This window comes from Pseudophryne corroboree (assembly GCF_028390025.1).
Source record: "Pseudophryne corroboree isolate aPseCor3 chromosome 3 unlocalized genomic scaffold, aPseCor3.hap2 SUPER_3_unloc_36, whole genome shotgun sequence".
In the NCBI taxonomy this organism is placed as follows: domain Eukaryota; kingdom Metazoa; phylum Chordata; class Amphibia; order Anura; family Myobatrachidae; genus Pseudophryne; species Pseudophryne corroboree.
Genome location: NW_026967526.1, coordinates 1,064,528 through 1,089,219, shown reverse-complemented (window position 1 = coordinate 1,089,219; position 24,692 = coordinate 1,064,528). Strand labels below are relative to the sequence as shown.

The window sequence follows — 24,692 nt, the reverse complement described above, 5'->3', positions numbered from 1 at the left end:
CTCCGGGATCGGACGACAAAGGGTGAGATCCTGTGTACGATCCCTCTGGAGCTAATGGTGTCCAGTAGCCTAAGAAGCAAGACCTATCTGCAGAGAGTAGGGTTGCTTCTCTCCCCTCAGTCCCACGATGCAGAGAGTCTGTTGCCAGCAGATCTCCCTGAAAATAAAAAAAACCTAACAAAATACTTTCTTATAGCAAGCTCAGGAGAGCTCACTAAACAGCACCCAGCTCGTCTAGGCACAGATTCAAACTGAGGTCTGGAGGAGGGACATAGAGGGAGGAGCCAGAGCACACTAGTATCCAAATTCTTTCTTAAAGTGCCCTGTCTCCTGCGGAGCCCGTCTATTCCCCATGGTCCTTACGGAGTCCCCAGCATCCACTAGGACGTTAGAGAAATACGGGGGACCTACGTCTTTTGTCCCCCATATTTTTGGCACCAGGACTGGACACAGAGCCCGATGCTGGTTGTTAAAATACGGGGAATCCCCTGTCATCCCCCCCCCCCCGCCCGTATTTTTACAACCAGGACCGGCTCAAAGAGCCCGGGTCTGGTTATGCTTAGGAGGGGGGACCCCACGCATTATCTTTCAGGATTTTTAGACCCATTCCCACAGAAAAACATGCTCTGATCTCTCCTTATTATTTTAGTCAGTAAAAAAAAATATATATATAAAAAAATTATATTAAATAATACTTGTGGCTCCTAAATAGACAAACCAAGTAGATAATCCCTTCTAATATAAATAGATATGCTACTACCAATAAAAAAAAAAAAAAACCACCAAAAAAACACGTTTTAATTTTTTTTTATTAGATCACGCCAACAAAATGAGGCGGACTGAAACTGACGAAATGACTGTCGAAAAGCACTGTTGTCGAATCGACATTCTTCAATTGAATATACTTTTGTCGAAAAGCTGCATTTTAACCATTGCAGACATGTCGAATTTGACAAATGTCGAATTGCAAAAAGTTGAATCTGAAACGGCCGTTTTTTTGTCGAAAATAAGATTTTACTTACCGATAAATCTATTTCTCGTAGTCCGTAGTGGATGCTGGGACTCCGTAAGGACCATGGGGAAATAGCGGCTCCGCAGGAGACAGGGCACAATAATAAAAGCTTTAGGATCAGGTGGTGTGCACTGGCTCCTCCCCCCATGACCCTCCTCCAAGCCTCAGTTAGGATACTGTGCCCGGACGAGCGTGCATAATAAGGAAGGATATTGAATCCCGGTTAAGACTCATACCAGCCACACCAATCACACCGTACAACCTGTGATCTGAACCCAGTTAACAGTATGATAACAACGAAGGAGCCTCTGAAAAGATGGCTCACAACAAGAATAACCCGATTTTTGTAACAATAACTATGTACAAGTATTGCAGACAATCCGCACTTGGGATGGGCGCCCAGCATCCACTACGGACTACGAGAAATAGATTTATCGGTAAGTAAAATCTTATTTTCTCTGACGTCCTAGTGGATGCTGGGACTCCGTAAGGACCATGGGGATTATACCAAAGCTCCCAAACGGGCGGGAGAGTGCGAATGACTCTGCAGCACCGAATGAGAGAATTCCAGGTCCTCCTCAGCCAGGGTATCAAATTTGTAGAATTTAGCAAACGTGTTTGCCCCTGACCAAGTAACTGCTCGGCAAAGTTGCAAAGCCGAGACCCCTCGGGCAGCCGCCCAAGATGAGCCCACTTCCTTGTGGAATGGGCTTTTACAGATTTTGGCTGTGGCAGGCCTGCCACAGAATGTGTAAGCTGAATTGTATTACAAATCCAGCGAGCAATCGTCTGCTTAGAAGCAGGAGCACCCATCTTGTTGGGTGCATACAGGCTAAACAGCGAGTCAGATTTTCTGACTCCAGCCGTCCTGGAAACATATATTTTCAGGGCCCTGACAACGTCAAGTAACTTGGAGTCCTCCAAGTCCCTAGTAGCCGCAGGCACCACAATAGGCTGATTCACGTGAAACGCTGAAACCACCTTAAGGAGAAATTGAGGACGAGTCCTCAATTCTGCCCTGTCAGAATGAAAAAATTAAGTAAGGGCTTTTATATGATAAAGCCGCCAATTCTGACACACGCCTGGCTGAAGCCAGGGCTAACAGCATCGTCACCTTCCATGTGAGATATTTTAAGTCCACAGTGGTGATTGGTTCAAACCAATGTGACTTTAGGAAACTCAAAACAACATTGAGATCCCAAGGTGCCACTGGAGGCACAAAAGGAGGCTGTATATGCAGTACCCCTTTTACAAAACGTCTGAACTTCAGGCACTAAAGCCAGTTCTTTCTGGAAGAAATTCGACAGGGCCGAAATTTGAACCTTAATGGACCCTAATTTTAGGCCCATAGACAGTCCTGTTTTCAGGAAATGTAGGAAACGACCCAGTTGGAATTCCTCTGTAGGGGCCTTCTTGGCCTCGCACCACGCAACATATTTTCGCCAAATGCGGTGAAAATGTTTTGCGGTTACATCCTTCCTGGCTTCGACCAGGGTAGGGATGACTTCATCTGGAATGCCTTTTTCCTTCAGGATCCGGCGTTCAACCGCCATGCCGTCAAACGCAGCCGCGGTAAGTCTTGGAACAGACAAGGCCCCTGCTGGAGCAGGTCCTTTCTTAGAGGTAGAGGCCACGGGTCTTCCGTGAGCATCTCTTGAAGTTCCGGGTACCAAGTCCTTCTTGGCCAATCCGGAACCACGAGTATCGTTCTTACTCCTCTCCTTCTTATGATTCTCAGTACTTTTGGTATGAGAGGCATAGGAGGGAACACATACCCTGACTGGTACACCCACGGTGTTACCAGAGCGTCCACCGCTATTGCCTGAGGGTCCCTTGAACTGGCGCAATATCTGTCTAGTTTTTTGTTCAGGCGGGACGCCATCATGTCCACCTTTGGTTTTTCCCAACGGTTTACAATCATGTGGAAGACTTCCCGATGAAGTCCCCACTCTCCCGGGTGGAGGTCATGCCTGCTGAGGAAGTCTGCTTCCCAGTTTTCCACTCCCGGAATGAACACTGCTGAGAGTGTTATCACATGATTTTCCGCCCAGCGAAGAATCCTTGCAGTTTCTGCCATTGCCCTCCTGCTTCTTGTGCCGCCCTGTCTGTTTACGTGGGCGACTGCCGTGATGTTGTCCCACTGGATCAATACCGGCTGACCTTGAAGCAGAGGTCTTGCTAAGCTTAGAGCATTGTAAATTGCCCTTAGCTCCAGTATATTTATGTGGAGAGAAGTCTCCAGACTTGATCACACTTCCTGGAAATTTTTTCCTTGTGTGACTGCTCCCCAGCCACTCAGGCTGGCATCCGTGGTCACCAGGACCCAGTCCTGAATGCCGACTCTGCGGCCCTTTCATAGATGAGCACTCTGCAGCCACCGCAGAAGAAAACACCCTTGTCCTTGGAGACAGGGTTATCCGCTGATGCATCTGAAGATGCGATCCGGACCATTTTTCCAGCAGATCCCACTGAAAGGTTTTTGCGTGAAATTTACCGAATGGGATCGCTTTGTAAGAAACCACCATTTTTCACAGGACCCTTGTGCAATGATGCACTGACACTTTTCCTGGTTTTAGGAGGTTCCTGACTAGCTCGGATAACTCCCTGGCTTTCTTCTCCGGGAGAAACATCCTTTTCTGGACTGTGTCCAGAGTCATCCCTAGGAACAGTAGACGTGTCGTCGGAAAAAGCTGCGATTTTGGAATATTTAGAATCCACTCGTGCTGTCGTAGAACTACTTGAGATAGTGCTACTCCGACCTCCAACTGTTCTCTGGACCTTGCCCTTATCAGGAAATCGTCCATATTTCTTTTAAGAAGAATCATCATTTCGGCCATTACCTTGGTAAAGACCCGGGGTGCAGTGGACAATCCAAACGGCAGCGTCTTAACTGATAGTGACAGTTCTGTACCACGAACCTGAGGTACCCTTGGTGAGAAGTGCAAATTTGGACATGTAGGTAAGCCTCCCTGATATCCAGTGACACCATTCTGGTTCGCTATCACTGCTCTGAGTGACTCCATCTTGATTTGAACCCTTGTATGTAAGTGTTCAAATATTTCAGATCTCACTGAGCCATCTGGCTTCAGTACCACAATATAGTGTGGAATAATACCCCTTCCCTTGTTGTAGGAGGGGTACTTTGATTATCACCTGCTGGGAATACAGCCTGTGAATTGTTTCCAATACTGCCTCCCTGTCGGAGGGAGACGTTGGTAAAGCAGACCTCAGGAACTTGTGAGGGGGAGACGTCACGAATTTCCAATGTACACCTGGGATACTACGTGTAGGATCCAGGAGTCCACTTGCGAGTGAGCCCACTGCGTGCTGAAACTCTTGAGATGACCCCCCACCGCACCTGAGTCCGCTTGTACGGCCCCAGCGTCATGCTGCGGACTTGGCAGAAGCTGTGGAGGGCTTCTGTTCCTGGGAATGGGCTGCCTGCTGCAGTCTTCTTCCCTTTCCTCTACCCCTGGGCAGATATGACTGGCCTTTTGCCCGCCTGCCCTTATGGGGACGAAAGGACTGAGACTGAAACGACTGTGTCCTTTTCTGCTGAGATGTGACTTGGGGTAACAAAGGTGGATTTTTCAGCTGTTGCCATGGCCACCAGGTCCGATGGACCGCCCCTTTATACGGCAATACTTCCATGTGCCGTCTGGAATCTGCATCACCTGACCACTGTCGTGTCTATAAACATCGTCTGGCAGATATGGACATCACACTTACTCTTGATGCCAGAATGCAAATATCCCTCTGCGCATCTCGCATATATAGAAATGCATCCTTTAAATTCTCTATAGTCAATAAAATACTGTCCCTGTCAAGGGTATCAATATTTTCAGTCAGGGAATCTGACCAAGCCCCCCCAGCGCTGCACATCCAGGCTGAGGCGATTGCTGGTCGCAGTATAACACCAGTATGTGTATATATACGTTTAAGGATATTTTTCAGCCTCCTATCAGCTGGCTCCTTTTGGGCGGCCGTATCTGGAGACGGTAACGCCACTTGTTTTGATAAGCGTGTGAGCGCCTTATCCACCCTAAGGTGTGTTTCCCAACTCGCCCTAACTTCTGGCGGGAAAGGGTATACCGCCAATAATTTTCTATCGGAGGAAACCCACGTATCATCACACACTTCATTTAATTTATCTGATTCAGGAAAAACTACAAGTAGTTTCTTCACACCCTACATAATACCCTTATTTGTGGTACGTGTAGTATCAGAAATATGTAACACCTCCTTCATTGCCCTTAACATGTAACGTGTGGCCCTAAAGGAAAATACGTTTGTTTCTTCACCGTCGACACTGGAGTCAGTGTCCGTGTCTGTGTCGACCGACTGAGGTAAATGGGCGTTTTTACAAGCCCCTGACGGTGTCTGAGACGCCTGGACAGGTACTAATCTGTTTGCCGGCCGTCTCATGTCGTCAACCGACCTTGCAGCGTGTTGACATTATCACGTAATTCCTAAATAAGCCATCCATTCCGGTGTCGAGTCCCTAGAGAGTGACATCACCAATACAGGCAATTGCTCCGCCTCTTCACCAACATCGTCCTCCTACATGCCGACACACACGTACCGACACACAGCACACACACAGGGAATGCTCTGATAGAGGACAGGACCCCACTAGCCCTTTGGGGAGACAGAGGGAGAGTTTGCCAGCACACACCAAAAACGCTATAATTATACAGGGACAACCCCTTATACAAGTGTTTTCCCTTATAGCATTTTCACATATGTAATTATATCGCCAAATAAGTGCCCCCCCTCTCTGTTTTAACCCTGTTTCTGTAGTGCAGTGCAGGGGAGAGCCTGGGAGCCTTCCCACCAGCATTTCTGTGAGGGAAAATGGCGCTGTGTGCTGAGGAGAATAGGCCCCGCCCCCTTTTCGGCAGGCTTCTTCTCCCGTTTTTCTGACATCCTGGCAGGGGTTAAATACATCCATATAGCCCCAGAGACTATATGTGATGTATTTTAGCCAGTAAAGGTACTTTCATTGCTGCCCAGGGCGCCCCCCCCCCCAGCGCCCTGCACCCTCAGTGACCGCTGGTGTGAAGTGTGCTGACAACAATGGTGCACAGCTGCAGTGCTGTGCGCTACCTCATGAAGACTGAAAAGTCTTCTGCCGCCGATTTCTGGACCTCTGGACCTTCTTTCTTCGGCATCTGCAAGGGGGCCGGCGGCGCGGCTCCGGGACCGGACTCCATGGCTGGCCTGTGTTCGATCCCTCTGCAGCTAATGGTGTCCAGTAGCCTAAGAAGCAAATCCATCCTGCACGCAGGTGAGTTCACTTCTTCTCCCCTAAGTCCCTCGTAGCAGTGAGCCTGTTGCCAGCAGGACTCACTGAAAATAAAAAACCTAAATTAAACTTTTATTCTAAGCAGCTCAGGAGAGCCACCTAGCTTGCACCCTTCTCGGCCGGGCACAAAAATCTAACTGAGGCTTGGAGGAGGGTCATAGGGGGAGGAGCCAGTGCACACCACCTGATCCTAAAGCTTTTATTATTGTGCCCTGTCTCCTGCGGAGCCGCTATTCCCCATGGTCCTTACGGAGTCCCAGCATCCACTAGGACGTCAGAGAAAAGTGTTTATTACTCACCTGTGCTGATATCTGTAGGGATCTCCTCCTCCTTACACTGCTGATCACCCCTCACATACGTCTCTTCTTCTCCCTCTATATCTTCTGCCTTCATATCAGTCACATACGTCTCTTCTTCTCCCTCTATATCTTCTGCCTTTATATCAGTCACATACATCTCTTCTTCTCCCTCTGTATCTTCTGCCTTTATATCAGTCACATACGTCTCTTCTTCTCCCTCTATATCTTCTGCCTTTATATCAGTCAGACAGTCATCCTAAATAGCCCACAAAACAATATACATTAATAATATCTGATTTCAGATAGTGTAATATCAGTGTATAAAATACACAGCTTCTCTACAGATCATATAGTGACAGTCACTTTAGTATATTGGGGAGACCCTAGATCCCACCTACCTGATCCTCCTGTGGGATCCTGTGATTCTCCTCTGTACAGTCCTGGGAATACAGAGGACGGGGACATCTCTCTGGGGAATCTCTGTTACTTGGTCCATCTGTAGGAGACACACAGTGACTGAGTACAGTGTATATAATAAGAATTTACTTACCGATAATTCTATTTCTCGTAGTCCGTAGTGGATGCTGGGGACTCCGTCAGGACCATGGGGAATAGCGGGCTCCGCAGGAGACAGGGCACATCCAAAAAGCCTTTTAGGTCACATGGTGCGTACTGGCTCCTCCCCCTATGACCCTCCTCCAAGCCTCAGTTAGGTACTGTGCCCGGACGAGCGTACACAATAAGGAAGGATCTTGAATCCCGGGTAAGACTCATACCAGCCACACCAATCACACCGTACAACTTGTGATCTGAACCCAGTTAACAGTATGATAACAAAACGAAGTAGCCTCTGAAAAGATGGCTCACAACAATAGTAATAACCCGATTTTTGTAACAATAACTATGTACAAGCATTGCAGACAATCCGCGCTTGGGATGGGCGCCCAGCATCCACTACGGACTACGAGAAATAGAATTATCGGTAAGTAAATTCTTATTTTCTCTAACGTCCTAGTGGATGCTGGGGACTCCGTCAGGACCATGGGGATTATACCAAAGCTCCCAAACGGGCGGGAGAGTGCGGATGACTCTGCAACACCGAATGAGAGAACTCCAGGTCCTCCTTAGCCAGAGTATCAAATTTGTAAAATTTTACAAACGTGTTCTCCCCTGACCACGTAGCTGCTCGGCAAAGTTGTAATGCCGAGACCCCTCGGGCAGCCGCCCAAGATGCGCCCACTTTCCTAGTGGAATGGGCCTTTACAGATTTAGGCTGTGGCACGCCTGCCACAGAATGTGCAAGTTGGATTGTGCTACAGATCCAACGTGCAATCGTCTGTTTAGACGCAGGAGCACCCATCTTGTTGGGTGCATATAATATAAACAACGAGTCAGATTTTCTGACTCCAGCTGTCCTTGAAATATATATTTTTAATGCTCTGACAACGTCCAGTAACTTGGAGTCCTCCAAGTCGCTAGTAGCTGCAGGCACCACAATAGGCTGGTTCAAGTGAAAAGCCGAAACCACCTTAGGGAGAAATTGCGGACGTGTCCGCAATTCTGCCCTGTCCGAATGGAAAATCAGATATGGGCTTTTGTATGACAAAGCCGCCAATTCTGAAACTCTCCTGGCTGAAGCCAGGGCCAATAGCATGGTTACCTTCCATGTAAGGTATTTTAAATCTACTGATTTTAAAGGCTCAAACCAATGAGATTTGAGAAAATTTAGAACCACGTTCAAATCCCACGGTGCCACTGGAGGCACTATTGGGGGTTGTATATGTAGTACACCTTTTACAAAAGTCTGTACTTCAGGCACTGACGCCAATTCTTTCTGGAAGAAAATTGATAAGGCCGAAATTTGAACTTTAATGGACCCTAATTTTAGGCCCATAGACAATCCTGCCTGCAGGAAATGTAAGAATCGACCCAATTGAAATTCTTCCGTTGGAGCCTTCTTGGCCTCACACCACGCAACATATTTTCTCCAAATGCGGTGATAATGTTGTGCGGTCACATCTTTCCTGGCTTTAATTAAAGTAGGAATAACTTCCTCAGGAATGCCCTTTTCTTTTAGAATCCGGCGTTCAACCGCCATGCCGTTAAACGCAGTCGCGGTAAGTCTTGGAACATACAAGGTCCCTGCTGAAGCAGATCCTTTCTTAGAGGTAGAGGCCACGGATCCTCCGTGAGCATCTCTTGAAGTTCCGGGTACCAAGTTCTTCTTGGCCAGTCCGGAGCTACCAGTATTGTTCTTACTCCTCTTTTCCGTATAATTCTCAGTACCTTTGGTATGAGAGGCAGAGGAGGGAACACATACACTGACTGGTACACCCACGGTGTTACCAGAGCGTCCACAGCTATTGCCTGTGGGTCTCTCGACCTGGCGCAATACCTGTCCAACTTTTTGTTGAGGCGAGACGCCATCATGTCCACCTTTGGTTTTTCCCAACGGTTTACCATCATGTGGAAAACTTCTGGATGAAGTCCCCACTCTCCCGGGTGAAGGTCGTGTCTGCTGAGGAAGTCTGCTTCCCAGTTGTCCACTCCCGGAATGAACACTGCTGACAGTGCTACGACATGATTCTCCGCCCAGCGCAGAATCCTTGCAGTTTCTGTCATTGCACTCCTGCTTCTCGTGCCGCCTTGTCGGTTGACGTGGGCGACTGCCGTGATGTTGTCTGACTGGATCAACACCGGCTGACCCTGAAGCAGAGGTCTTGCTTGGCTTAGGGCATTGTATATCGCTCTTAGCTCCAGTATATTTATGTGAAGAGACTTTTCCAGGGTTGACCACACGCCCTGGAAGTTTCTTCCCTTTGTGACTGCTCCCCAACCTCGTAGGCTGGCATCCGTAGTCACCAGGACCCAGTCCTGTATGCCGAATCTGCGGCCCACTAACAGATGGGCCGTCTGCAACCACCACAGGAGAGACAATCTTGTTCTCGGTGACAATGTTATCCTCTGATGCATGTGCAGATGCGATCCGGACCATTTGTCCAGCAGATCCCACTGGAATGTCCGTGCATGGAATCTGCCGAATGGAATCGCTTCGTACGAAGCCACCATCTTTCCCAGGACTCTTGTGCATTGATGTACTGACACAGTCCCTGGTTTTAGGAGGTTCCTGACAAGTTCGGATAGCTCCTTTGCTTTCTCCTCCGGGAGAAATACCTTTTTCTGAACCGTGTCCAGAATCATGCCCAAAAACAACAGATGTGTTGTCGGAGTCAATTGAGATTTTGGAAGATTTAGAATCCACCCGTGTTGCCGAAGCACTACTTGTGATAGTGCCACACTGGCTTCCAGCTGTTCTCTGGACTTTGCCCTTATCAGGAGATCGTCCAAGTAAGGGATAATTAATACGCCTTTTCTTCGTAGAAGAACCATCATTTCGGTCATTACCTTGGTAAAGACCCGAGGAGCCGTGGACAAACCAAACGGCAGTGTTTGAAACTGATAATGACAGTCTTGTATCACGAACCTGAGATACCCTTGGTGTGAAGGGTAAATTGGGACATGTAGATAAGCATCTTTTATGTCCAAGGACACCATGAAGTCCCCTTCTTCCAGATTCGCTATCACTGCTCTGAGTGACTCCATCTTGAACTTGAATTTCTGTATGTACAGGTTCAAGGATTTCAGATTTAGAATAGGTCTTACCGAACCGTCCGGTTTCGGTACCACAAATAGTGTGGAATAATACCCCTTTCCCTGTTGTAGGAGGGGTACCTTGACTATCACCTGCTGAGAATACAGCTTGTGAATGGCTTCCAAAACCAACGTCCTTTCTGAGGGAGACGTTGGTAAAGCAGACTTTAGGAACCGGCGAGGAGGAGACCTTTCGAACTCCAGCATGTACCCCTGAGAAATTATCTGCAGGACCCACGGGTCTACTTGTGAGTGAGCCCATTGATTGCTGAAATTCTTGAGCCGACCCCCCACCGTTCCTAAGTCCGCTTGTAAAGCCCCAGCGTCATGCTGATGGCTTTGTAGAAGCCTGGGCGGGCTTCTGTTCCTGGGCAGGGGCTGCTTGCTGCCCTTTCTTACCCTTTCCTCTGCCTCGCGGCAGATAAGACTGTCCTTTTGGTCGCTTTTTATAGGAGCGAAAGGACTGCGGCTGAAAAGACGGTGTCTTTTTCTGTTGGGAAGGAGTCTGAGGTAAAAAGGTGGATTTGCCGGCAGTTGCCGTGGCCACCAAGTCCGAAAGACCGACCCCAAACAATTCCTCTCCTTTGTATGGCAATACTTCCATATGCCTCTTGGAATCCGCATCACCTGACCACTGTCGCGTCCATAAACTTCTTCTGGCAGATATGGACATTGCGCTTACTCTTGATGCTAGAGTACAAACATCCCTCTGAGCATCTCGCATATAAAGAAAAGCATCCTTTAATTGCTCTAGAGTCAATAAAATACTGTCCCTATCCAGGGTATCAATATTTTCAGTCAGAGAATCCAACCACACTACCCCAGCACTGCACATCCAGGCTGAGGCTATTGCCGGTCGCAGTATAACACCAGTATGTGTGTATATACTTTTCAGTGTAGTTTCCAGCCTCCTATCAGCTGGATCCTTGAGGGCGGCCGTATCAGGGGACGGCAACGCCACCTGCTTTGATAAACGTGTGAGCGCCTTATCCACCCTAGGGGGTGTTTCCCAGCGCGCCCTAACCTCTGGCGGGAAAGGGTACAATGCCAATAACTTCTTTGAAATTGGCAGTTTTCTATCGGGCGTAACCCACGCTTCATCACACACATCATTCAATTCCTCTGATTCTGGGAAAAATACAGGCAGTTTTTTCACCCCCCACATAATACCCCTTTTTGAGGTACCAGCAGCATCAGAGATCTGCAAAGCCTCCTTCATTGCCGTGATCATATAACGTGTGGCCCTACTGGAAAATACGTTTGTTTCTTCACCGTCGACACTAGAATCATCTGTGTCGGTACCTGTGTCGACTGACTGAGGTAAAGGGCGTTTTACAGCCCCTGACGGTGTCTGAGACGCCTGTACCGGTACTAACTGGTTTGCCGGCCGTCTTATTTCGTCAACTGACTTTTGTAATGTGCTGACATTATCACGTAATTCCATAACTAAAGCCATCCATTCAGGTGTCGACTCCCTAGGGGGTGACATTACCATCATCGGCAATTGCTCTGCCTCCACACCAACATCGTCCTCAAACATGTCGACACACACGTACCGACACACAGCAGCCACACAGGGAATGCTCTTTTGAAGACAGGACCCCCTAGCCCTTTGGGGAGACAGAGGGAGAGTTTGCCAGCACACACCAAACAGCGCTATAAATGTATATAAACAACCCTAGAAGGTGTTGTTTATTACATATGCGCTCTTATATAATATATGTAGCCAATTTATGCCCCCCTTCTCTCTGTTTTACCCTGTTTCTGTAGTGCAGTGCAGGGGAGAGTCCTGGGAGCCTTCCTCACCAGCGGAGCTGTGCAGGAAAATGGCGCTGTGTGCTGAGGAGAATAAGCTCCGCCCCCTTTTCGGCTGGCTTTTCCTCCCGGTTTTTTAATAACTGGCCTGGGTTAAAATACATACATATAGCCTTAATGGCTATATGTGATGTATTTATTTTGCCAAATAGGTATTTATATTGCTGCCCAGGGCGCCCCCAGCAGCGCCCTGCACCCTCCGTGACCATGTCAGTGAGCCGTGTGACAACAATGGCGCACAGCTGCAGTGCTGTGCGCTACCTCTCTGAAGACTGTGAAGTCTTCTGCCGCCTGTTTCCGGACCAACGTTCCGCCGTCTTTCTTCAGCATCTGTAAGGGGGATCGGCGGCGCGGCTCCGGGACGAACCCCAGGCTGACCTGTGTTCCGACTCCCTCTGGAGCTCAGTGTCCAGTAGCCTAAGACTTCAATCCTCCTGCACGCAGGTGAGTTGCAAGTCTCTCCCCTAAGTCCCTCGTAGCAGTGATCCTGTCGCCAGCAGGAATCACTGATTAGAAACCTAAAAAAAAACTTTTCTAAACAGCTCTTTAAGAGAGCCACCTAGATTGCACCCTCTCGGACGGGCACAAAAACCTAACTGAGGCTTGGAGGAGGGTCATAGGGGGAGGAGCCAGTACGCACCATGTGACCTAAAAGGCTTTTTGGATGTGCCCTGTCTCCTGCGGAGCCCGCTATTCCCCATGGTCCTGACGGAGTCCCCAGCATCCACTAGGACGTTAGAGAAATGTGATTATCAGGTGATGTGTGTATATAGGGGCCCCCATACCTGCTCTCCCCTGTACAATACATGACAGTCTCCTCTTACCCAGTGATGTGAGGGGCCGGTGATTCTCCATCATCACGTCCTTGTACAGACCCCTGTGTTCCTCTGTATACTCCTCCTCCTGCATGGAGACATAGACAGTGACATCCTGACACCTTATAGGCACCTGACACAGACAGTGATACAGTCATCACCCAGACACGTCCCCTGGTGTTTCTGTATAATGCCCCATTCCCAGCAGTCACCTCTCCAGTCATCACCCAGACACATTCCCTAGTGTTACTGTATAATGTCCCATTCCCAGCAGTCACCTTTCCAGTAATCACCCGGACACATTCCCTGGTGTTACTGTATAATGTCCTATTCCCAGCAGTCACCTCTCCAGTCATCACCCAGACACATTCCCTGGTGTTACTGTATAATGTCCCATTCCCAGCAGTCACCTTTCCAGTAATCACCCGGACACGTCCCCTGGTGTAACTGTATAATGCCCCATTCCCGGCAGTCACCTCTCCAGTCATCACACAGGCACGTCCCTTGGTGTTACTGTATAATGTCCCATTCCCAGCAGTCACCTCTCCAGTCATCACCCAGGCACGTCCCTTGGTGTTACTGTATAATGTCCCATTCACAGCAGTCACCTCTCCAGTCAGCAGCTGAATGATCTTGTTGGTGAGTTCCAGGATCTTCTGATCATTGTGTCTCTCATGTGTCAGTGACTGAGATGGAGGCACCGTGATGGGGCTCTGGGTCCTGCTCAGTCCTACACACAATGTGATGGCTGCTGGGTGTCTCACACTCACCGGAAGTCTTCTTCACTACTGTGTTAACCTGCAAAATGGAGGGGACATGAATATTAATGTAAATGCTCCGAGATCCCTCACCTCTCCAGTCATGTCCCTGTAATATTACTGTAGATATTAGTAATGTCACTGTGACACTCCCAGATCCCCTCACCTTCCTAGTCATATCCCTGTATTATTACTATAGATATAAGTGACGTCGCTGTGACACCCACAGATCCCATCACCTCCCCAGTCATGTCCCTGTATTATTACTATAGAGATAAGTGATGTCATAGGGACACTCCCAGGATATACATTTGCTTCATACTGCTCCAATTATCATCTGTTACACATGCCAGTGATATTATGGTCTCTGCTTTAATATAATCTAGAATTTTAGCAATATTTTCAATCCCTACAATTACATAATAAATTAATAATAATAATGACACTAATGGCTGCACCCAGTATACAAATAATAACGTGTCTTTAAAAGCAGGACACCTCAGACCATTCCTCCTGTATTGTAGGACATCACCACCACTCCCAACGTATAATAATAATACCAGGACTCCACAAGCTGCTGTCCCTGTATAATAATAACCGTACAAAAAAAACCTGCTACCCCTGTACAGCACTAATAACAACGACAGGACACCCCATTCTGCTCTCCTTTATTGTAATAATAAAATGACATTACAGGATGCTCCCCCTGTATAATAATAACAACAGGACACTACAGGCCGCTCCCTCTGTATAATAATAATAATAATAATAACAACAACAACAACAATAACAACAACAGGACACTACTGGCTGCTCCCCGTGTATAATAACAGGACACCACAGGCTGCTCCCCGTGTATAATAATATTAACAGGACACCACAGGTTGCTTCTCCTGAATAATAATAATAACAACAACAACAACAACAACAACAGGACACCACAGGCCGCTCCCTTTGTATAATAACAATACTTAAGGCTGCTCTTCCTGTATAATAATTACAGGACACCACAGTCTGCTCATACTGTATAATAACAGGACACCAAAGGCTGTTGCTCCTACATAATAATAATAACAACAACAACAACAGGCAGCTCCCCCTGTATAATAATAACAGGACACAACAGATAGCTCACACTGTATAATAATAGTAACGGGACACCACAGGCAGCTCCGTCTGTATAATATTAATAACAGTACACCACTGGCCACTATCCCTGTATAATTATAACAACAACAGTACAGTACAGGCCGCTCCACCTGTAAAACAACAACAACAGGAAACCCCAGACTGCTCCTCCTGTATAATAATAATAACAACAGGACAATATAGACTGCTCCCGCTGTATAATAAGAATAACAACAACAACAACAACAACAACAACAGGACACCACAGGTAGCTCCCCCTGTATAATGAAAATAACAGGACACCACAGGCTGCTCCTCCTGTATAACAATAATAAGAGGACACCACACTCCCGCTGTATAATAACAACAACAACAGGAGACCACAGGCCACTTCCCCTGTATAATAATAATAGGACACCACAAGCTGCTCCACTTGTATAATAATAATAATAATAGTAACAACAACAACAACAACAACAGGAGAACACAGGCCACTTCCCCTGTATAATAATAATAATAATAGGATACCACAGGCTGCTCCCCCTGTATAATAATAATAACAGGACACAACAGGCTGCTCCCCCTGTATAATAATAACAACAGTGCACCACAGGCTGCTCCCCTGTATAATAATAACAACAGTGCACCACAGGCTGCTCCTCCTGTACAATAATAATAACAACAAGACATCACAGGCCACTACTTTTGTATAATAATAACAACAACAACAACAACAACAACAACAACAACAACAACAACAACAACAACAGGACACCACAGCCCCCCCCCCCCCCTGTATAACAATAATAACAGGAAACCACAGGTTGCTCCCCCTGTACAATAATATTAACAGACCACAGGCTACTCCCCCTGTACAATAATATTAACAGACTACAGGCTGCTCCCCCTGTACAATAATAGTAACAGGACACAACAGGCTGCTACCCCTGTAAAATAATAACAATCAGAAACCACAGGCTACTCCCCGTGTATAATAATATTAACAGAACATCACAGGCTATTCCTCCTGTATAAAAATAATACCAGGACACCACAGGCTGCTCCTCTTGTATAATAACAGTACACTGCAGGCCGCTCCCTCAGTATAATAACACGACACCACAGGCTGCTCTTCCTGTATAATAATTACAGAACACCACAGTCTGCTCATCCGTTATAATAATAGGACACCACAGGCTGATATTCCTGTATAATAATAATAATAATAATGACACCACAGGCCGCTCCCCCTGTATAATAATAATAGTAACAACAACAATAGGACACCACAGGCCGCTCCTCTTGTATTATAATAATATCAGGACACCACAGGCCAACATCCCTGTATAATAATAATAACAATAACAACAACAACAACAGGACACTACAGGCTGCTCCTGCTGTATAATAATAATAACAACAACAACAACAGCAGGACACCACAGGCTGCTCCTCCTGTATAATAATAACAACAACAACAGTACACCACAGGCTGCTCCTCCTGATTAATAATAAGAACAACAGGACACCACACACCGCTCCCCCTGTAAAACAGTAATAACAGGAAACCACAGGCCGCTCCTCCTGTATGATAATAATAACAGGACACCACAGGCTGCTCCCCACGTATAATAATAAAAACAGGACACCACAGGCTGCTCCCCCTGTACAACAATAGTAACAGGACACAACAGGCTGCTACCCCTGTAAAATAATAACAACCAGACACCACAGGCTACTCCCCGTGTATAATAATATTAACAGAACATCACAGGCTATTCCTCCTGTATAAAAATAATACCAGGACACCACAGGCTGCTCCTCTTGTATAATAATAATATTAATAATGATAACAATAACAGGACACCGCAAGCGGCTCCCCCTGTATAATAATACCAACAACAACAGGACACCACAGGCTGCTCCCTCAGTATAATAACCACCACAGGCTGCTCATCCGTTATAATAATAATAGGACACCACAGGCTGCTCCTCCTATATAATAATAAACAACAACAGGACACCACAGGCTGCTCCCTCAGTATAATAACCACCACAGGCTGCTCATCCGTTATAATAATAATAGGACACCACAGGTTGCTCCTCCTATATAATAATAATAACAATAACAACAACAACAACAAGACACCACACGCCGCTATTCCTGTATTATAATAATAATAATAATAATAATAATGATGATGACACCACAGGCCGCTCCCCTTGTATAATAATAACAACAACAACAGGACACCACAGGCTGCTCCTCTTGTATAATAATAATACCAGGACACCACAGGCCACTATCCCTGTATAATAATAATAACAACAACAGGACACTACAGGCTGCTCCTGCTGTATAAAAATAATAACAACAACTGGACACCACAGGCTCCTCCTCCTGTATAATAACAACAACAACAACAGGACACCACAGGCTGCTCCTCCTAAATAATAATAACAACAACAGGACACCACAGACCGCTCCCCTGTAAAACAATAATAACAGGAAACCACAGGCCGCTCCTCCTGTATGATAATAATAACAGGACACCACAGGCTGCTCCCCACGTATAATAATAAAAACAGGACACCACAGGCTGCTCCCCCTGTACAACAATAGTAACAGGACACAACAGGCTGCTACCCCTGTAAAATAATAACAACCAGACACCACAGGCTACTCCCCGTGTATAATAATATTAACAGAACATCACAGGCTATTCCTCCTGTATAAAAATAATACCAGGACACCACAGGCTGCTCCTCTTGTATAATAATAATAATAATAATAATGATAACAATAACAGGACACCGCAAGTGGCTCCCCCTGTATAATAATACCAACAACAACAACAGGACACCACAGGCTGCTCCCTCAGTATAATAACCACCACAGGCTGCTCATCCGTTATAATAATAATAGGACACCACAGGCTGCTCCTCCTATATAATAATAACAACAACAACAGGATACCACAGGCTGCTCCCTCAGTATAATAACCACCACAGGCTGCTCATCCGTTATAATAATAATAGGACACCACAGGCTGCTCCTCCTATATAATAATAATAACAACAACAACAAGACACCACACGCCGCTATTCCTGTATTATTATTATTATAATAATAATAATAATAATAATAATAATAATGATGACACCACAGGCCGCTCCCCTTGTATAATAATAACAACAACAACAACAACAGGACACCACAGGCTGCTCCTCTTGTATAATAATAATACCAGGACACCACAGGCCACTATCCCTGTATAATAATAATAACAACAACAGGACACTACAGGCTGCTCCTGCTGTATAAAAATAATAACAACAACTGGACACCACAGGCTCCTCCTCCTGTATAATAACAACAACAACAGGACACCACAGGCTGCTCCTCCTAAATAATAATAACAACAACAACAGGACACCACAGACCGCTCCCCTGTAAAACAATAATAACAGGAAACCACAGGCCGCTCCTCCTGTATATTAATAATGACATGACACCAAAGGCTGCTCCACCTATATAATAACAACAACGACATGACACCAAAGGCTGCTCCCCCTGTATAATAATAATAACAGGACACCACAGGACGCTCCTTTTGTATAATAATAACAACAACAGGACACCACAGGCCGCTCTCCATGTATAACAACAATAAAAGGCCACCACAGGCAGCTCCTCCTGTATAATAATAACAACAACAACAGGACAACATAGACTGCTCCCGCTGTATAATAGGACACCACAGGCTGCTCCCCCTGTATAACAATAACAACAGGGCACCACAGGCTGCTCCTCCTGTATTATAATAATAATAGGACACCATATGCTGCTCTATCTGTATAATAATAACAACAACAACAACAGAACACCACTGGCTGCTCCTCCTGTATAACAATAATAGCAGGACCTCACAGACCACTCCCTTCCTATTATAATAATAACAATAATAATAATAATAATAATAATAGGACACCATATGCTGCTCCTTCTGTATAATAATAACAACAACAACAGAACACCACTGGCTGCTCCTCCTGTATAACAATAATAGCAGGACCTCACAGACCACTCCCTCTGTATTATAATAATAACAATAATAATAATAATAATAATAAGTCACCACAGGTCGCTATCCCTGAATAACAACAACAACAACAACACAGGCTGCTTCTCCTCTATAATAATTATAATAATAATAAACAGGACACCACATGGCACAGGCTGCTCCTCCTGTATAACAACAACAACAGGACACTACAGGCTGCTCTTGTATACTAATAATAATAACAGGACACTACAGGCGGCTCTCCCTGTATAATAATAACAACAACAGGACACTACAGGCTGCTCCTCCTGTATAATAATAATAATAATAACAGGACACTACAGGCTGCTCCCCCTGACGCCATTACCTGATGGTAGCTGCTAGAACCGCGATTTAGAACCAACCATCACCTGATCTTCCTGTGTGTGGAACGGAATGCAGTGACCGGAAGTAAGGTGGACCGCACAGGCCGGAAGTAGGGAATGATTGGCACAGGCTGCTTCCTAGCGTCTGGACCCTCCCATCCCATGCCCCGCCCTCAACTCCGCCTTCTGTAATCACTATTACCATACATGTCCTCCGTGCAGGAGGCCGGCGGACATTTTCTTGTAGACCACTCCGGCAGCAGCAATAGGTTCCCTGGCCGTGTAGTGACGTCAGGAGCGGCGGCCATTTTCCCCTGGTCTGAGCTCCGCCTTCCTTCTATCATTCCCACAAGGCAGCAGGAGCAGAGAGCAGCCATTGCTGTGTCTGGCAGCAGGTAATGATATTATTATTATTATTCTATAGGCTGAGCAGCTCTGGTGTCAGGTTCTGTACTACAGGGGGAGCAGCCTCTGGTGCCTTGTTATAGTGCAGCTGGAGCAGCCTCTGGTGCTGCATTATCCCTGTACAGGTGGCTGACACTCTAGTGTCCTATTACTGTAATACAGGTGGCGCAGACCCCGCCGTTACCGTAATACAGGTGTCACAGACCCCGCCGTTACCGTAATACAGGTGGCGCAGACCCCGCCGTTACCGTAATACAGGTGGCGCAGACCCCGCCGTTACCGTAATACAGGTGTCACAGAGCCCGCCGTTACCGTAATACAGGTGGCGCAGACCCCGCTGTTACCGTAATACAGGTGGTGCAGACTCCGCCGTTACCGTAATACAGGAGGAGCAGACCCCGCCATTACCGTAATACAGGTGGCACAGAACCCGGTGTTACCGTAATACAGGGGTAGCATCCTGTGCTATTATAGTATACAGGAGGAGCAGCCTGTGTTGTCATAATATACAGTTGTAGCATCCTGTGCTGTCATGGTATACAGGAGGAGCGGCCTGTTTTGTTATAATATACAGTTGTAGCATCCTGTGGTGTCATAATATACAGGGGTATCATCCTGTGCTGTCATAGTATACAGGTGGAGCGGCCTGTGTTGTCATAATATACAGGGGTAGCATCCTGTGCTCTCATAATATACAGAGGGAGCAGCCTGTGGTGTCCTGTTATTATTATTATTATTATTATACAGAGGGAGCAGCCTGTGGTGTCCTGTTATTATTATTATTATTATTATACAGAGGGAGCAGCCTGTGGTGTCCTGTTATTATTATTATTATACAGGGTGATCAGCCTGTTGTGTGCTGTTATTATTATTATACAGGGGGAGCAGCCTGTGGTGTCCTGTTGTTGTTGTTGTTATTATTATTATTATTATTATTATACAGGAGGAGCAGCCTGTGGCATCCTGTTATTATTATTATTATTATTATTATACAGGAGGAGCAGCCTGTGGTGTCCTGTTATTATTGTTATACAAGAGGAGCAGCCTGTGGCATCCAGTTATTTTTATTATACAGGGGGAGCGACTTGTGGTGTCCAATTATTATTATTCTACACGAAGAGCAGCCTGTGGTGTCCAGTTATTATTATTATTTTTATTATACAGGAGAAGTAGCCTGTGGTGTCCTGTTGTTATTTTTATACAGGGGGAGCGGCCTGTAGTGTCATGTTGTTATTATACAGATGGAGCGGCCTGTGGTGTCCTGTTATTATTATTATACAGGAGGAGCAGCCTGTGGTGTCCTGTTATTATTATTATTATTATACAGGGGGAGTAGCCTGTGGTGTCCTGTTATTATTATTATACAGGGGGAGCAGCCTGTGGTGTACTATTATTATTGTTTCTCTAGCATCCATAAGGGATATTGGGGTAATCTAGTACGATGGGGTATAGATGGGATCCAAAGGAGCCAGTGCACTTTAAATTTCTTCCACTGGGTGTGCTGGCTCCTCCCCTCTATGCCCCTCCCACAGGCAGTGTAGAAAATGTGCCCTCAGGAGAGGATGCCACTCTGGGGATCCAGAGAGTATTCTTTAGTTTCTTTTCAATCTTTGTTATTTTCTGTATACTGTATACCGGAGATGGGTAACAGTATACCTGCACCGTGGGAGTTAGGAGGGGGGGGAGTGGTCACCGGCCTTGCGAGGTGTCAGAGCCGCTTCCCCGCTGCAGGATCACCGTCCTGAGAGGTTGTTGTACAGGAGGCACTGCGCCTTAGCGGTCACAATCGCCGCACACCCCTAATAGTAGCCTGAAGGTGACGAATGTGGTGATTACAAACCGCGGCCCCGCTAGGGGGGTCTCCCGGTTCATGGTGCTGCAAACACGCAGGGGTGGCATATGGGACCCCCCTGGGGCAGACCCACTATAGCCGCCTGTGTACACTGGCAAGCAGTAGTGGAAACAGGTATTTATATTATGTTTCTCTTACGTCCTAGAGGATGCTGGGGTCCATTTAGTACCATGGGGTATAGACGGGTCCTTTGGGAGCCATAGGCACTTTAAGAATTTAATAGTGTGGGCTGGCTCCTCCCTCTCTGCCCCTCCTACCAGACTCAGTTTAGAAAATGTGCCCAGAGGAGCCGGTCACAGCTAGGGGAGCTCCTAGGAGTTTTTCTAGTTTTAGTATTTTCGAAGAGTTTGTTAGGTTACAGGCAGGCTGCTGACAGCCTCCCTGCTTCGTGGGACTTAAGGGGGGGGAGTAGGAACCAACTCTAGAAGTTAATGGTTCTCTATCTCCGCTGACAGGACACTGAGCTCCCGAGGGTGCTGATCGCAAGCCCACGAGGTGACCGCTCACTCCCGCAGCACTGCCGCCACTACCTAACAGAGCCAGAAGAAAGAAGAGTGGTGATTATAACGCCGGTGCCCCGGGAAGCGGGTCGCCGCGAGAATGGCGGCACAAGGGTGGGAGCGCAGCTCTGACAGGCTATTCTCTGGAAGGCTCAGCGGACACACGGTGTTAGGCGCAGTGAGGGGCATCCTGGGCCAGCACAATACCATACACTGGTCAAAATAACTTTCAAGGTCTAATCCACTGTTTGCTGCAGAAATATCTCAGACCAGTATAATCTCTAAGTGCGGGAAGACGCGCCATTACAGGGGGCGGAGCTTCTCCTCATAGCGGATCCAGCACTCACCAGCGCCATTTTCTCCCTGCAGATCAGAGGAACAGAACGCTGCCCTCCACATAAATCCAGCATACCTCTGCGGTACCAGGGTGTTATAGACAGGGAAGGGGGGGGGGGGGTGATTATAGTACTGAGTACCCTATTAAGGGCAGTTAGTCAGCCCCGGGCTTTTATCATAATAACTGCCTACAGGGCGCTGTGTGGCTGGCTCCTTATACTCTGTGACTCTCTGAAGGTACTCTGGGGGAAACTGTGTCTGACATTTTCCTGTCTCTGTGTGTAAATATGTATATCTCACATAATCATATCTGGGGACTCTGAGTCTTGTGCTGCAGAGTGTATCTTCTACCGGGGAGTCTATACTATCCTCAAAACTGTACTGATCAGGCTTCTGGGGCAGAACCCCCAGGGGTGGCCTCAGCAAGGTGTACTATACCGTATTTTTATACACATATATCCCATACTGGGAAGGAGCCACAGTTTTGAGAACTCTGGGGATTCAAATCCCACAGCTGTGCCTCTCACCCCAACTCTGTACCATAGAAAGCGTAGTCTTGCCCAAATAATGCATATGAGGGGTGTAACATATGATTGAGGCTATTAGGGATGAGGAATCTTATTAAAAATAATTTAACTGTCGAATTGTCAAATGTCGAAACGGATCCAACGTTTTTTTGTCGAAAACGTGTTGAATTGTCGAATCCAATTCGACATTGTTTTTTCGTCGAAAGAGCCCCGTTTTCGACAACACGAAGGATTCGACACCAATTGAATACACCCGTATTTCACATCCCTAAAGAGTGTCTAAATTGTCAAAGAGGGTTGTGTTACCTATCCATAAGGTACAACCTCCATAAGGGATTGGGCTGATCGCAGATTGAGACTACTCTCTAATACTCTACATACAGGTGTAACTCAGTAACTTGGTCAGGCTCCTTACTTGATGATTTAGGTTCTAGGTATGTCTGTGACATTTCCTTGTTTCTATGTCACATACAGGATTCTACAGACTTCTCGGCTGGTGGCCGTGACGGAGTTTGGCCTGCATGACGCAGGGTCTTCTGTCCTGGCGGCTTAGACATGCAGGGGACGGTGGCGACACCAATGGACTGCGGATACAGAGTAAGGTATGGCGAGTCTGTCCTTCACAGGTGAGACCCTGGTGGGGACGTGCTGGATACCTAACTATCCCAGCCGACTGCGGTTAAGTCGACATGTCTTCCTTCAGTACTAACCAGAATATTGTATCCTCTGCATACACTGCAATACATTCGAACCGCAAGGGTTACACATAAATCCAAGGGTTCCTCCACTTCCTTTAGAGGACATTGGGGAAAATCCAGAAAGCCTGCACCGCCAGGTTCCAAGGGACAGATTCGGGTTCTGCCTTCTCAAAGCCTTCGGTTTGATGGTGGACCTCGCTGCCTGGGGATCAGGCTGGTGGGGGAAATGGTTTCACTCAAACATCCCGGTGATATCATACCTTGGCCCCTAGAATGAGTTAGGTTGCCAAGGGGGCGGACTAGAGTTTCTAGTTTTCCCGCCTCACGGATTCTTTGGCGCGGGATTACTAGCTTCTCAGGCGAAGGGTACGATACTGCTGGTAGCTATTCAAACATTTGCGTTATCCGGTTCCACCTCATGTCCTGTACTGCCTCAACTAGGACTCTAAACTTCAGCAAAGCCAACTTTGACATGATGAAGGAAGCATTAAGGGACATTGAATGGGAAATTATGTTTAAAGGAAAAAATAGGATTTTAATACCTACCGGTATATCCTTTTCTCTTAGTTCGTAGAGGATGCTGGGGACATTCAAAGAACCATGGGGTATAGACGGGATCCGCAGGAGACATGGGCACTTTAAGACTTTAAAGGGGCGTGAACTGGCTCCTCCCTCTATATCCCTCCTCCAGACCTCAGTTATAGGAACTGTTTCGAGGAAAGGAATTATAGTTAAACCAAGGCGAGCGTCATACCAGCTCACGCCTTAAGCATGTCGTGTAACATGGCATTCAAATGAACACATGTCAACGGACATGAACAAAGTCAGCAACAAGCTGAACAGAACAGTAACACAACGAGTGTGTGCAACCACAACTAATACCGCAGATACAGTACGCACTGGGACGGGCGCCCAGCATCCTCTACGGACTAAGAGAAAAGGATTTACAGGTAGGTATTAAAATCCTATTTCCTCATACGCCCTAGAGGATGCTGGGGACATTCAAAGAACCATGGGGTTATATCAAAACTCTAAAACCGGGCGGGAGAGTGCGGACGAGTCTGCAGCACCGATTGACCAAACTTGAGGTCATCATCGGCCAAGGTATCAAACTTGTAAAACTTAGCAAACTTGTTTGACCCTGACCAGGTAGCAGCTCGGC

General features: G+C 46.8%; 1 protein-coding gene across 2 annotated transcripts in view; it reads right to left on the bottom strand.

Moving 5' to 3' along the window:
• The window catches only part of LOC134984100 (zinc finger protein ZFP2-like), a 31,107-nt gene extending 11,797 nt beyond the window's left edge, over positions 1-19,310 (bottom strand). Inside the window, exons 1-5 of one of the 2 annotated variants that reach the window (XM_063949731.1) lie at positions 19,215-19,310; positions 13,506-13,695; positions 12,907-12,985; positions 7,015-7,112; positions 6,617-6,872 (exon numbers count right to left, since the gene is read on the bottom strand). In XM_063949731.1, the coding sequence (XP_063805801.1) occupies positions 6,617-6,872; positions 7,015-7,112; positions 12,907-12,940 (388 nt within the window). In that variant the 5' untranslated portion in view covers positions 12,941-12,985; positions 13,506-13,695; positions 19,215-19,310. The remainder of the gene's footprint in view (positions 1-6,616; positions 6,873-7,014; positions 7,113-12,906; positions 12,986-13,505; positions 13,696-19,214) is intronic. The other variant, XM_063949732.1, reaches the window with a different exon arrangement.
• Positions 19,311-24,692: the final 5,382 nt, after the last annotated feature.